The sequence below is a fragment of the Neomonachus schauinslandi genome, chromosome 2, assembly GCF_002201575.2.
Source record: "Neomonachus schauinslandi chromosome 2, ASM220157v2, whole genome shotgun sequence".
NCBI lineage: Eukaryota > Metazoa > Chordata > Mammalia > Carnivora > Phocidae > Neomonachus > Neomonachus schauinslandi.
The window spans coordinates 39,651,553-39,668,131 of NC_058404.1; the positions used below are offsets into that span (position 1 = coordinate 39,651,553).

The window sequence follows — 16,579 nt, forward strand, 5'->3', positions numbered from 1 at the left end:
AATCAACATACCTAAAAAGTACTCAGGTTTGCTAATAAAAATGCCATATTAAGAGATGGAGTCAAAATACAGTGTTGGTTTTGGACCCATCTTAATTTGGCTGAGTTCAATAAGAATATTCTTAATTATTAAATAATTTTAGCAGTACAAATGAAACTTAGTGTGTTTATTTTTGTGAAGGTAATTAAGTGCAGGCAGATAATATATTTTTTGAATTATTGATTAAAGTTAATGGGTTTTTTTTTTTTTTTTTTTTTTAACTTAAACTAGGACCAGTTCATAAGTTATAGTCAGATAGATGTGTTACTGGAAAAATCTAAGGAAATGGTTTTGTATGTTTCATGGGTTCTTTTTGTTTTTCTTAGCAAGAGTCAGGACATAGTAAGAAGCTAAATATAGCTTCTTACTCATGAAGAACACGCCAGTAAGATTATCAGTTGTTATTTACATGTCTGTGCAGAACTACGGTCTATTAAGATTTTGGAGAAAATTGCCTTTATATTGTTTGGTTATAGCCTGAGAGCATTAATTAGGGGGTACTTAGAAAACATAGCTGAAATTGTGAACTACTTATAGAAACAGAGTTATGGTTAGATGCCTACATACTGAATCAAAGTTTATTACTGGGAAAAGTCACACTGGATGTAAGAAGACTATAAGACTACTGTTCTTGCTGTGTTCTGCCCAAGTAGTAGATTGGAAGTTTATGGATAGCTTAAAAGTACTGTCACTTTCTAAATGTATTTCAGTCTGCAGATATTTATTGAGAACCTGCTATGTGTCAGACATGAGGTATTGGGAATGAGTGAATGAGAAGAGATACCTGCCCTTAATGAACATAGAGTGTCATGAACCATGTTGGTCCCTCTCTTCTTGTGACCTAGTTTATTCAGCATGAAGGAGATACTGAGCCACAGGACCTTAGTGTTGTTGGCTCAAATCAGTTTTGTGTTGAACTTTACTGATCTGTTTTAACAAAAATGATTATACTGCCAACTCTGCCACTTAATTATCTGATTGAACTTGGGAAAATTACTTGATTTCAGAGTCTGATACTCCTTAATGGTAACAGGAATAATAATACCTCCCTTGCAATGTCATTGTGAATGTAAAGTACCTGATTCAGTGCCTAGTATATTATTATTGGTGCTTAGCAGCAGTTTTTGTTGTCTTCCCTCCCTAGCTCAGACATGATTCTGAGATTTTGATTTGGTGATCTTTTAAGGAATAAGCAAGCTGTATCATAGTGTTTGATTTGCAATATTCAGATATTTCTGAGTTCTTTTACTTATAAGTATTGCTCTAAATTGTAAATTAAGTATCTCAGGAGTTTTTGGAGTATATAATTTCTTAGACATTTTAAAAATTAATTTGAAAGTGAACTCTGCCCCCAACATATCAAGAGTCACACGCTCTACTGACTGAAACAGCCAGGCACTTTATTTATTTATTTATTTTTTTAAGATTTTATTTATTTGATAGAGACAGCGAGAGAACGAACACAAGCAGGGGGAGTGGGAGAGGGAGAAGCAGACTTCCGGCTGAGCAGGGAGCCCGATGCAGGGCTCGATCCCAAGACCAAGGACAACGACCTGAGCCAAAGGCAGACCTTTAACGACTGAGCCACCCAGGCGCACCTTCTTAGACAATTTAAAGCATTCTTTTTTATAAGTTTATGAGCTTGCAGGTGAAGTTTAAGTATCTTTTAGTTGTGTGACCCTGAATTGCCACTCAGCTAGTAAGTTCAGTGCCTTTGGCTTTGAGTAATAATCATCAGCCACGTAGCACCAAACTCAGATTGCCGGCCTTATGTGTCTTTTTTGGTTGGAAAGACTAACACTTGATTGGCAATGATTATGCTTTTTAGATTATTCAAGTGTCAAAAAATATTGAATATTTTCTGATTTCTGAATTATTTTTATAATGGTTCTTTAGTATTTTAGTAGAATTCACTCAATTGTTGCTTTTCTTTGCGTTATCTATTTTTACAAGAGGTTTTAAGGAAAAAGGACACTTTCTGGGGTGGTCTTCCCATTTTATAACAGTCACTTTCTCTGAAAATTCACCCTTATCCTGCCAGGTGTGGTCATTCTTCCCCCTAAAGTTGTGTGTGACCTACTTGCAAGCCCTCTATCCTTTTGGTCACATATAAATTGGATTAGGGATGAAAAACAGACTCTAGCTGGACTATTTAGAATGATCCGGGAATTTAGAATTGGGACTGAATGATGGCTGGTCTCTAAACTGTTTGAACTAAAATGTTGAAGACTTGGAACGTGTCTGCAGCTATCTTCAGCCTTGTATATGGAGAAACAGAAAAAAGTCAGTCTGCAGAGAGAATGATATAGATGGGCAGAAACAAAGACGAAAGTCAGAAGGAGAGTACTGTCTGGGTTCTTAACAGCTTTCCAGGTCTTTATTCTAGTACTTTGTGAGGCCCAGTTATCCTTCAATACCATAACCTACCTCAGTGATCTTCCAATAAGTTTCCCTTTATTTTGTACAAGATCACTGAAATTAAGGGGCACCTGGGTGGCTCAGTTGTTAAGCGTCTGCCTTTGGGTCAGGTCATGGTCCCAGGGTCCTGGGATCGAGCCACGCATCAGGCTCCCTGCTCCTTGGGAAGCCTGCTTCTCCCTCTCCTACTCCCCCTGCTTGTGTTCCCTCTCTCGCTGTTTCTCTCTCTGTCAAATAAATAAATCTTAAAAAAAAAAAAAAAGTTGCTCAAATTAGTTTCTTTTACTTAATTTTTATTCTTTTGAACTTCTAAAAAAGCTAGATTAAGCTTAAAAATAAAATGGGTGTGAATATCCACATGCAGAAGAATGAACTTAGACCCCTCTCTTACACCATACATAAATGAATCATAGACCTAAGTATAAGAACTAAAACTATAAAACTCTTGGAAAGTGAAAGGACAATTCACGGAATGTGACAAATTATTTACGTGTTTTATGTCTGAGAAGGGGCTTTTTTCTTGAATACTAAGCGGGGGAAACCCAACCCCCAAAAGCAACTCTTAGAACTCAATAATAAAAGGACAACCCAATTTTTAAATAGGAAAAGACTGAATGGACTTTTCTCCAAAGAGAATATACAAATGGCCAATACTCAGCATGATTAGTCATCAAGGAAATATAAATCAAAACCATAGTGACATACCACTTCACATCCACTAGGATGACTGTAATTAAAAGGACAGAAAATAACAAGTGCATGGAGAAATTGGAACCAACATACATTGCTGGTGGGAATGTAAAGTGGTGTCACTACTTTGGAAAACAGTTTGGCCTTGCTTCAAATGTTAAACACACAGTTACTATGGGACCCACCAGTTCCACTCCTGGGCATATACCCACAAGAAACATGTCCACACCGAACTGGTCAAATGTTCAAAGCATCATTATTCATAATAGCTAAAAAGTAAAAACAACCCAAATACACATCAGCTGATGCATGGATAACCACAATTTATTATACCCATTAATGGAATGTTGTTGAGTCATAAAAAGAAATGAAGTGGTAATACATACTACAATATGAATGAATCCTAAAACCATCCTAAATGAAAGAAGCCAGACAGAAAAGACCACAAAGCGTATGATTTCATTTATATGAAATGTCCAGAATAGGCAAACCCATGGAGACAGAAAGGCGATGAGTAATTCCCAGGGGCTGGAGAGAGGGAAATGGACAGTGATGGGTAATAGATAAAGGTTTCTTTTTGGGAAGATGGAAATGTCCGAACACTATATTTAGATAATGGTTATGGTCATACAACTCTGTGAATGTACTAAAACCCATTGCATTGTATACTTTAAATGGATGAGTCATATGGTATATGAATTATATCTCAATAAAGCTATTTTTAAAAGCTATATGATACAGGCTCCAACAATAATTATGAAATAATAAAAAAATTAAAAATAAAAATAGATTTTTAGAGGTGACTTAGTTGTAACTTTTTTCATAAATTTCATACCTAAATACATTTTTTAAACAATAACATTAAAAGTTATAAACATGTTACTTCATTTAAAGATATGAACAAAATTTAGTGCTGATTGTATCAGTTTGAGTGACAGTTTAAGTTGAAATGTAGATTTTTTTTTTTTATTTCCTAACATTCCTCTCATTGCCATTATGTTTTGGGGATGAATGGAGACAGTTGTGGCGTTGTGGAAAGATCTCTGGACTTAGCACTTGCTAAAGCAGGACAAACAGGTGTTCAATCTGTGGTCTTGAATAATTTTTTTAAAAAGATTTTATTTATTTATTTGATAGAGACACAGTGAGAGAGGAAACACAAGCAGGGCGAGTGGGAGAGGGAGAAGCAGACTCCCCGCTGAGAAGGGAGCCCAGTGTGGGGCTCCATCCCAGGACCCTGGGACCATGACCTGAGCCGAAGGCAGATGCTTAATGACTGAGCCACCCAGGCGCCCCTTGAATAAATAACTTAACGTCTTAGAGCATTGGTTTCAAAAATTTTTAGATGAGGATCATGCTGGGCTAAAAAAACAATTTTTTTCTTTCTATTTATAGTAGTTTGGGGAGGTTTTCCTAAGAAAAATAAGTATAGGTATATTCATAGGTGTTTCAGTTTGTCCACACCAGTGTTAACTTAGATTTTAAACATTTTGCAAACAGTGTCCAACTTGTCTAATGCTTGGTATTACATGTGAGAAAATAGGTTCTCAGTCTATAATATTTATTTATTTTCACTCTATATTTAAATAAATTGAAATTTTGGGTCACCTGGATGGCTTAGTCACTTAAGCATCTGACTCTTGGTTTTGGCTCAGGTCATGATCTCAGGGTTGTGAAATCAAGTCCCCTGTTGGAGTCTGCTTAAGACTCTCCCTCTGCTCCACCCCCACACCCCGGGCATTTACACTCTCTCTTTCTAAAATAAATCTTTAAAAAAAATAAATTGAAAAAATTTTTAAAGATTTTATTTATTTGACATCACAAGCAGGGGCGAGCAGGAGAGGGAGAAACAGGCTCCCCATGGAGCCCTGGACTTGGGGCTCCATCCCAGAACCCTGGGATCATGACCTGAGCTGAAGGCAGACATTTAACTGACTGAGCCATCAGCATCCCAGAAATTGAAATTTTAATAGCATTATTGGTGACTTTCAAAGTATTAGGTGACAGAAATTATTGAAATATTAAGTGAAAGGCTTATGTTAACCTTTTTCTTGATACATTTGTCTGTTTAAAATTGTGTCTCAAATTTGACTGGTTTTAGATATTACTATATCTAAAAATTATGTTAATTCCAGGATAGCTTATTCATCTATAATTTGTTTTTAAAAATATGTCAACTGTATGTTATCATTTTTCATTTTTTAGTTTGTTTTTGATAATATATGTTTTATGATATACTGATAATAGGTTGATTTTAGAAAAATCTATAATTGCATCCAGTCTCCACAATGAGTTATTTAGTAGCGAATATGTGGTAAATATATGTTTATGTTGCAGTTAAGTGATGTTATGGGATAAGTTTCAGTTTTCTTTTTTTTTTAAGCTTGATAGCTGCATGATTAATATGCTAGCTTTTTCTTATCTGCAGAGATCCTGCATATTTTGATGAAAATTGGCTAAACAGAATCAAAACCGAAGTAGGAGATAATTGGAGGCTAAAGGTATTTTCTTTTTATTTTCCCATCTGTTAAATAGTCTTTTAGTTGTGTGTATATATTTGTTGAACTTTCATCTGATGTGTTCAGTGAGCTTTAGAAACCTAGATTGCCTGTAGTGAAATAATCCAGAATTGAAGATTGGAGGTAACCTGAAGTTGCTCACAAAGATACATATATAGTGTAAGTCAGTGAAACACAGTGACCGCGGGCATGGACTCTAGAGCCAAAGTGCCTGTGTTCGTATCACAATTCTACCATCCACTGTCTGGGAAAGACTTCTAATCATTCTGTACCTCGATTCCCCATTTGTAAAATGAGGATTGTAATAGGATCTACCTCACAGAAATAAATGAGTTAATATATATAATGTCCTTAGGATAGTGCACATATGTAGTGTTAGTTGCTAGTCTTGTTGTTATTAATAATAAGGAAATACTGGTCATTGTTAACTGAGCCCAGAACCCTAAGAATGAAGTATTTTCATTTCTTTTCCTGGTAGCCTTAAGTTCCAGTATTTCTCAAGCTTCTTTGAGAAAGCCAAAACCCACAATAAGAAATAGTGTTTACATCGCAGCCTCCTATCCAGCTAAACGTATGTGCATACATAGTTGAACAAGTTTTTCCCCTTATTCTAGGCACTGATGTTTTGGTTTTAAAAAGTATTAGTTGCAACCCGCTAAATTATTTTAACTTTATGTTTTGAAATAATTCTAGATTCACAGGGGGTTGCAAAAAAATGTACAGAGTTCTGTGTACCTTTCACCCAGTTTTCCCAGTGGTTACATCTTGCATAACTATAATAAAATATCAAAACTAAGGAACTGACATTGGTACAAGCCAGTTCACTCAGTTTTCACCAGTTGTACATATGCCCTTTTGTGTTTTTGTATGTACAGTTATGTGTAGCTCTAGTGATAATGTAGTTTCGTATAATGCTCACCACAATGAAGACACAGAGTTGTTCCATCTCTGCGAGACTCCACGATGCTGCCTTTATGACCACATCCACACCACACACTCTTCACCCTATTCCCTGGAAACCACTAATTTGTTCTCCATCTCTATAATTTTGTTACACTAAATTGATTTTTATGACCTAGTGATGATTATGACTGCCAGTTTGGAAAGCTCTAGAACCATTTCTCTTTGATACAGAGGGGTAGAGACTCAGAAATGCAAATGAGTAAGCATGTGTAGTTCCTGGACTTGAGGTATGTTAAGCTTGGTTTGTCTTTATATTTCTTCCATAAAACACATATTTGATGAAAAATAGTCATTGATTGCTTAAATATTGGGTCTGCCAAAATTTAATTCCTTTTGTTTAATTCCTTTTATTTACTAATAGAGTGAATGGACACTGGTTTAAGCTACTATTTTAATTTCTAAACTTTCAAGAATAAACAAATGATTTATACATATATAACACATTATATATGTATATACTCTGTGTGTGTGTGTGTGTGATTATATATATTTTCTTTCTTTCTTTTTTTTTTTTTTAAATAGAGAAAGAGCGAGGTAGGGAGGGGCGGAAGGAAAGAGAGAATCCTAAGCAGGCTCCACACCCAGTGCAGAGCCCAATGTGGGATTCGATCTCACAACCCTGAGTTCATGATCTGAGCTGAAATCAGGAGTCATTCATTCAACTGACTAAGCCACACAGGCACACCTAAATGATTATTTTTTAATGTTTTAACATGTGTAAAGCAATTCTGGATATTTAAAATAATGCTACTAATCAATTTGTGTTTGCTTGCTGTCTTGACCAAAGAGAAAGGTATATACCCCACCTTCCATGCATACAACACACATGTAAAACGCACAGTCTTCGGTGTCATGAGTGTGACAGAGACAGTAATATAGAGAAGGGGGAGAACTTTATCATATTCTTAATATTCAGAACTGGAAATGTCAGTTCTGATTTGCATTCCTGTTCTCCATATTTTATCCTGTTATATTTCTTCAATTTTATTTATTTTTTTATTTTATTTATTTATTTTTTAAAGATTTTATTTATTTATTTGACAGAGAAAGAGAGAGCACAAGTAGGCAGAGTGGCAGGCAGAGGGAGAGGCAGGCTCTCTGCTGAGCAGGGAGCCAGATGTGGGGCTCGATCCCAGGACCCCAGGATCATGACCTGAGCCGAAGGCAGCCGCTTAACCAACTGAGCCACCCAGGCGCCCCATATTTCTTCAATTTTAAGATACCATTGATTATAAGATAGTTCTTTTCAGTAGGAAGTAAACTACCATTTTAAATGAACACATTGATTTTTGAGACATTTTAATTTCAAATGTTAAAATATGAATAAAATGAACATTCTAGAATAAAAGAAATAAAATGTATTATATATTTTCCATGTCTCCAAATTCTTCTGGAAGTATAAACGTGTTTTCTTTATGAGATGTTTTCTTTAAATAAGTTTTCGGGGCACCTGCGTGGCTCATTCAGTTGAGCATCTGACTGTTGGTTTCAGCTCAGGTCATGATCTCAGGGTCATGAGATTGAGCCCCACATCAGGCTCTGTGCTCAGTGGGGAGTCTGCTTCTCTCCTTTTCCGCTGCCTCCGCCCCCCACACCCCAATGCTTATGCTGTTTTTCTCTCTCAAAATATATGTGTGTGTATATATATCTTAAAAAAAAAAGTTATCAGTTTAATTTTTCCCTTAAAAGTAATATGTCTGATTGCACTGGATCACACTGCTATGATTAAGCCACTTTTACTTGATAGTCACAGCTTCTGCTGTCTTCTGTCCTAGGACATCTTCAGCTACTAACATTGAGTAGGAACAGCTAGGTAGATGGTCAACAGAATCATATTGTGTACATATTTTAACTTAACACAAATTTAACTGTATGAATTGGGTCAAAAAAGAAAAAGGAAGAAAATAATAGCTTAAATAGTATAGGTGATTCTACCTGTCATTTCACTCAGATAACATATAGGCCAGTGAACTCTTGCTTTGGAATGGCTGAGTGAGAGGAAACATGTTGGTCCCTCTCCTTGCTTCTTGGATGCTTTTTCTAAGTAGGCTGCCTGCCCAGCATGGAGTCCAAGGTGGGGCCCGAACCCACGACTCAGATCGAGACCTGAGCTAAGATCAAGAGTTGGATGCCCAACCAACTGAGGCACCCAGGCGCCCCAGGATGCTTCTTATACCCCACGTATCTTGCAATGCTGACTGTTAACTAGCATTTCAAGATATAATAGTAATTTTTTAACCTTATGCTCCTAAATACTTACTTTGGTGCTCATCTAAAGAAACAACAGTCTTTTCTGACAGTGGAGAGAATTTGGAGACATTATACTTAAGTTACTTTAAGAGTAACCCAATTTTTGTCAGTGTCATAACATTGAAAATTTAACATGATTAGAAACAATTTTTTTATAAATCTCTTGAGATCACAAATTAAGCCATTGATAGTCCTTTTTTGATGATTATGGTAATTCACATGTACTGTTGAATTTTATTTTTTATATTTTTGGTTCAGAAATTTTTTTTTTAAGATTTTATTTCAGAGAGAGTGAGCAAGCACAAGGGGGGTGGGCCGAGGGAGAGAGAGAGAGAGGAAGGAAAGCAGGCTCCCCGCTGAGCCGGGAGCCCAATGATGCTGGGCTCGATCCTAGGACCCTGAGATCATGACCTGAGCCAAAGGCAGATGCTTAACTGACTGAGCCATCCAGGCGTCCCCAGAAATTTTTTATGTTGGATTATATTATTTGATCTGTGCTTGCCTTTTACCCAGTTGTTTTATCTCTCTCTAAACAGATAAGCAATTTAAAGAAAATTTTAAAGGGAATCCTGGATTATAATCATGAGGTAAGGACTTTTTCTCACTCTGCTTAGAAGTATTACTATAGGATAATTTAATTTTATAATATTTTACAGTAGTTTCAAGTAAAGGAAAATTTACCTCAAAATTAATAATCATTTATCTTCCATTGTATAGTTTTTAGGATGTTGGTTCAAACAACTATCTATTAGGTAGTTACTAGGTAAATGCTCTTTTTCACTATAATATGGATGGTTTGTAGATGATTATTTATGTTATACTTTCTTTTCTGTCGTCTATTAACTCTCCTTTTATCCCCTTGTGAAGGTGGTTTAGAATCCAGGTTATTATTATAGTCCACTCCCTTGCTTACTTTAGTTTTATTCCTTGACAAACCCCCATCCCTAGATTAACTCATTTTATCCTCTCAGGCTGCATCAGAACAGTCAAGGAATAGCTTGGGGGAAAAAAATCAGGCAGTGGAACTAGTTTTACTTTAAATTTCATGATCACAGATATCAAATGGACACAACATAGCCTGGAAGCCTATATTATTTTCTTACTGTTTTTCCCCACAAGTTTACCTGCATTTATACCTGCATCTATACTTAGATCATTTATCTTCACAACTCAGTAAGTGATCCTGCTGTCCACCCTATTACTCAAGCCCAAAACCTATAAATAATCCTATAGTCCTTCCTTCTTTTGATATCATCATAAGACCTACTAGTTAATATATAGCTTTTTCTGTCTCTACTTTATACCAAGCCATCATTAACTCTTGTTTAGATTTCTAGAGTATTCTGACTGGGAACCCTGATTTTACCCTTGCCCCTCTAGTCTATTCTTATTTTTCACTCTAAAGCCAGGATGGTTTTTAAAAAATATAAGTCTGGTTATGCACTTTTCTCAGTCTTTATGGTTTCCTATTGTATTGAGAATCAGATTCATACCTATTACCATAAGCCACCAGACACTGCATGACCTCCTTACCCTGTTCACCCGTAACACGCGAGCCATATTCATCCTGCTTCTTTGCTTTTAGAATTTTCTTTTTTCAGTGTATGGTTATTAGGGACCTGCCCATTTGTCTGCACATATTTCATTTCATTTGGGGCCAATTTCCCCGTAAAGGAATTCTCCATTCTCCTTCCTGATATAGGTGTTTGGCTATCAGCATTTTGGAGTCAAATGGAGTGAACATGTTTGGGGGGAATCTTACTGTTGGGGCATGAATCCTATATTTAATCTCCCCTCTTTCTGATGCCCCCTTGTTCAGAACCTCTCTGTCTCTACTTTCAACTTCAGAGAATTTGTCTTTCTAGGGGTGGTGAAGGGATCAAAGTATTCAGTTTTGGGGTCTAAGTTGTGGTGATAGAGGTTGTTATAATTTAGGTATGGGAGGTAAAAATAGAAATTGGGAGTGAACCTGACATAACAGCTCTGTCCTTAGCAATGAGTTTCTGGTGCTGACAAACTAATCTGTATCAAATATTTTATTTGGACATAAAATGTAAATGCAGTTCTAATCCTTTTGTCCCCATTCAGATTTTAGGACAGCAAATTAATGACTTTACCCTTCCTGATGTGAATCTTATTGGAGAACATTCTGATGCAGCAGAGCTCGGAAGGATGCTTCAACTCATCTTAGGCTGTGCTGTGAACTGTGAACAGAAGCAAGGTAATTTATGTGATGTTAGTGTACGCATTTAAAATAATTAAGGAAAGTAATACATATTGTATATATTATATATAAATCACCAGTACAAACAATAACATCTTCATAAGGCCACCCTCAAACAAGGCCATTTTCTTTTTTTTTCCTTAAGTAGGCTCCACACCCAACATGGGACTCAAACTCGTGACTCTGAGAGCTCAAGAGTTGTGTGCTCTACCAAATGAGCCCCCCAGGTGCCCCAAACAATGCCATTTTCTATAATTTTACTGGTACTTTGTTTGCAAGCATAAGAGCTTTGCAATTTGGAAAAATTTGATTGTAATAATATTCTTTCCCTTTAAGCAAAACTACATAATTCTTTGAGTGGATTATTTTTAATTACACTGAGTGTGGTGAAATTTACTGTTAATTGGAAAAGGTCCAGCTAAATTAATATCAGTAATAATGAGAAGGTTAAACTGGATCAATTCAGCTCTGGGAACTTAGAATTGGCTACTTTAGATTGCAAGTATGAAGGATTTATTTCACAAAATTTACTGAACTCATGCGTTATGCCGAGGCTAGGAGCACCGTGCCAGACAGAACAGACACGGCACCTGCCCTTGTGGAACTGTTAGGTGAGTGGAGGGGAGGGCAGGAAGCAATGCCACACACAACTGTGTGAGCTGAGAGGTGATGAGTGCTGTGAAGGTAAAGTGTAATGGGGGGCCAGTCCAGGCGTGGGCCAGGGAAGTTATATAAGCAAAGATGTGGAGGAGGATGGACTAAGAGTAATCTGAATAGTAGGAACTGAATGTCAGGAAGACTTAGGTTACCTTTGAGAGATTTAAAAAAACCACACGTATAATTAGAGAATAGTGAGGAAGGGATGAAGGGCGATGAAAGAGAAGAAAGGTAGACAGGGACTACTCTAAACAATGATGACATGGTATTTTACTATTATATTAGATGACCTTCATAGAAGATGGATTTTTTTTTTTAAGCCCAAAGGTTTTTTTCTTACTCCCTGTACCTCATCCCCGGTGACGCAAAATAGATTTTTATTTGACTTGTCTATACGTTTTAAGTGTTCTTGTGACAAGTTTGATAATGGTCAACATTGTTTTCTTGAAGCTATGACTAGTGTTTGGTCTGTGATCTGAGAGTTTTTTCTAACAATGTATTTATTTCTCTTTGTCCCTATTCCTTTTAGATTTAGCATGCATGCTCTTATAGTAAGTTTTAGTTTATTTAGTTCAACTCAAGAATTAAAATAGAGAATTTTCTACATTTGTGAGTTTTGTATATTACTAAAATATCTAAACGTTTTTTATCAAAGATTAGAAAATTGGTATAAATAAGATTCAAGACAGATTAAATCTCTAAGTAGATGCTTTGATTTTAAAAGGTGTATGAAAATTTATTTAATATAGTTCACTGAATTCAGATAATGACCTCTTACGTGTTTATTCTGTTAAGAGATTCAGCAACTCTTGGAAGCATATAGCTGTTAAGAGTTGGCTAATTGGACTTACTGCAGGGTGGAAATAGAACACAAAGATGTTACCTATATCCATAGTCCTATGGAAAAGCAGACAATCATAATATATATCCAGCTTCTCACACAGACCAAGTTTCTCTTGTAACACCTAGATTCCGTTTCTCCCCTGAAATTGTATATAGATGATGAAAACTTTGAATGGGATTTTTAACATCATATTTATCCAGAGGGCATTCTCTGTTTTCAGAAACATAGTTGAGAACTAAGAATCAAAGTAAATGAATTTGAGTTCAGCATTACTTGCCACTGCACATTTATGATGTATAACATGAGGCTTATTAAAGTGGATCTTCCATTTGCTACCTGATGGACATTGGATTACGCACTCAGCCTGTTTCCTCATCTACAGAATGAGGATGCAAAACCTGGTGATCATGAGGAGTAAATGAAATTGTATATGTGTATTTACTTTGGAATCCATAAAGCACTATACAAATAAAAAAGACTTTATGTTTAGATGAGTTATTCAATTACCAGAAGTAAGGAGCAATTGCTCAGAACATTGACCTAGCATACATTTATCTTGGCCATCTGACTTCTCAAATTGGGGGAAATAAATGGTGCTAAAATTGAAAAAGCAAAGATTAGTAGAAGACACCTTGATAATAATTACTGAGTGTCTCTTTTCTGCCCAGTACTCTACTAGGTACTAACAGAACAAAAAATACTTTTTACACATTAGGAAAACTAAGTATTCTATGACTTGCCCAGGATTTCTGGTTTGTGAAAGGCTAGGCAAGGACAACAACCCATGTCTCCATGTTTAAACATCATACTCTTTATACTAATCTGTAAATTCTGGCCCTGAAAACTAAATTTTCAAGATAATCTCGCTGACCTAGCACACCTCATTCTCCAGCACTTCCTCATAGATCTGCACCCAATAATCATATATACTTGTATTTTGGACACTAAAGATTTGTAGGGTTTTTGTTTTGTTTTGTTTTGCTTTTCAAAGATTGTACATTAACATAGTTATCATCATCATTTTATCATGTAGCATTTTACGGTGTTCGCGGGGAAGGGCCTTGACGTGGCAACACCGCTTCTTAACTAACGCTTCCCCTCTCACACCTAACTTAACTTCCTAACCTCCCTGTTCCCACTGTTCTTTTCTTCACTTCCAGTAGGCTGTCATTGAATTTTCCTTCCCCGTTATCAGTGCCACTGCTTTTTCTTTCCCATGTTCACAGTCTTTTATTTCGAGGGCTGTTTAGTCATCCTAGCTGTGCCATTTTCTCCAGAGCCTTGGGATTCTGTGTTTGGTACCTCTGAGCAGAATATCTAAAAGCATTCTTTTGTATTCCAAGACTTATAGGATGCTCCTTGTTAACAAAACAGAACAAAAAATTGAGCTCAGAATAAAGGGCTTTTTTTCCAAATAGTGGTTCTGATACATTCTTAATGTTGTCCTAAGAAATGCCTGTGATTTAAGTATGTTGTGTATATTTGTATGTGTCACCACACATTTGATTGGGTACAAGTATCCTTAGAACAACACTTGCTTAAAAGTATGTTTTTGATTAATGAAAAGCTTTCCATTCGTTGTTGGATTTGCAAATAAGGAAAACTACTTCTAGGGCTTTTTTAGAAGACAAATTATCTTTTCCTACTGACAGCTAAGAGATCCTCTTTTTTGGTAGTGGTGAGGGTAAGAAAGATTGATGAAGTTGGTACTTTAGGTTATTAGTGATGTATTTTAAAGCCCAGAGTTATGCAATATTTGTTTAATTATGGTGTCACTTTCTATCTTAACTCTGTCTTAATTCTTTGTCCTAAGCAGCTCTCAGGTTTATTAAGATTTTTCTATTCTGTAGTAGAAAGTATTAAGGTAGGAATTGTACATGATGCAATGCTTTGATGTCACACAAGAATAAAGCACAGACATCAGAGTTTTTTTAACCTATAACAAAGTATAATGTGAAAGACAGATAATTTTTAAATTTTAGGAATAGTAATAAGGAGTTCTTTCCGTCCTGGCTTTAGGCTTTACCATTTCATCGTCTTTACATTCCTAAGAGCTTGTATTCCTCTGACCTTTAGCTGTAGCCTCAACTTTGTAAGTAATGGTGATGGTGGTGGTCCAGGGGTTTATCTTAAGGAAAGAGAAATACTGTGATTTTCGGACTTTATTACCTGTGATGCATATGAAGAATTCCTGGAAAGAATGAAAACACAGAATTCATGAAGTGTGAGCCTTTACTCCTTGAGTATCTTTAACTTGAACAGTGACATTCCAGATTGTTCTTGTTTTCAGAGTACATCCAAGCCATTATGATGATGGAGGAATCTGTTCAGCATGTTGTCATGACAGCCATTCAGGAGGTATGTTGGAGCTTTATGCTTACTGTTTGTGAGAAATTGAAGGAGCAAACTGGAACTTAAATAGTAGATGTAGAAATTTTAAAAAGAGATTCTCCTCATTTTTTGAGAATTTTTTTCTTTGTACTTACGATAATAGCTTGCCTCGTTTTTATTAAATAATAGCTTGCCTCTTTTTTATTACAAAAACATTTAAATTTCTCATTTGTATTTAAATCTTAAACATTTGTCTATTGGTATAGATATTCAGTAACTACTCCTAATTTTTAAAAATGTCCCAATGAACTAGAAATAGTAGACTAATTCCTAAAGCCATTATAAATATATATCTTAAACCAGCAGTCTACCTCACACTTAGTTATTGGTTTCTTGTTTGGCAGAAAGTGGGTCTTCAACTCCGACCATACCCAAAGCTATTTCTAGTTGAATATATCAAAACTGTAGGGGAGGAAAAATTATCTTTTTCTTTTACCCATTCAAGTTCTCCACTGAGACCTCTGTATCAAAGGACAGATTAACAAGAAAAAGGATACAAATGTATTTAATGTAAGTTTTACATAACATTGAGACCTTCTTAAGGAAATGAAGACCAAAGAAGTGTTTATTTTTTATTTAGTTTTTCAAAGAAGCGTTTAAACCTGAGTACTTTGGTGCTAGGTTTGATGAAGAGTGGAGAATCATGGAAAAACGTGATAGGGCAAATAAGGGTTTGAGTTAAGGGTAGTAACTGGGGGAAACAGCAAGTCCTGTTGATTCAGAGTCCTTTCAGAATCCCTGTGTCTTTGGAGATAAGGATTCTTCTTTCCTTTGAGTATAGGGAGGGCACCTCTCACATGAGGCTTTTCTGACCTGCTTTCTGTACCTGCTATTTCTCCAATTCCTTCAGCTTGAAGTATTCAATATGCCAAGGAGCCGTACTTCGGGGTAGCATGTCTTGAACTCCATCAAATGTGAAACATCAAATTATAAAAGTAAAAATAAAATGTAGATTAATAACCAGTTGATCTCAGGATGTGAGAATGTTTTTAATCATAAAAGTGGAACAAACGGGTACTAGAGAACAATATAGGACTTGAACGTGCAACTGACAGAAAAAAATACAACAGACAACATGAAAAATGCTAAGTGCAAATTAAGTAAAGTTGTGTTTTTCAAAAATCTGACCATCTGACTGTAAATCCAGGAGTTCCCACTACCCCCTCAGGGTTCTGATTCACAGAACTCAGGAATGATGACAGTATTACTATAGTGAAAGAATACAAACCAGAACCAACTCCCCCCACCCTAAAAATTAATACAGTGAGGTCTGGGAGGTCCCAGATGCAAAGTTTCTGTTGTTCCCTCTCCATGGAATTAAGACCTATCACACTCCCAGCACATTACTGTGTGGCAATTCTAAAGTACTGCCATCAAGGGAGGCTCACCTGAGTTTTCATGTCCAAAGTTTTTACTGGGGTTTCATTATGTAGGTATGATTGATTGTATCAGTGACCATGGGGTTGAACGCAGTTTCCAGCTCTCCTCCCCCGCAGAAGTCAGCCTGATTTTCAAGTGGCTCAAAGACCCAGGCTGATACATGGCTGGTTTTGCTGGCATGGCCAGCCCCCAATTTCAGTTATC

The 16,579-nt window shown here is 36.2% G+C and overlaps 1 protein-coding gene across 1 annotated transcript in view; it reads left to right on the top strand.

Moving 5' to 3' along the window:
* Nucleotides 1-16,579, top strand: part of HOOK3 (hook microtubule tethering protein 3) — a 105,134-nt gene that overhangs the window by 21,993 nt on the left and 66,562 nt on the right. Inside the window, exons 3-6 of the mRNA XM_021681597.1 lie at nt 5,576-5,648; nt 9,416-9,466; nt 10,968-11,100; nt 14,895-14,962. Of these exons, the coding sequence (XP_021537272.1) occupies nt 5,576-5,648; nt 9,416-9,466; nt 10,968-11,100; nt 14,895-14,962 (325 nt within the window). The remainder of the gene's footprint in view (nt 1-5,575; nt 5,649-9,415; nt 9,467-10,967; nt 11,101-14,894; nt 14,963-16,579) is intronic.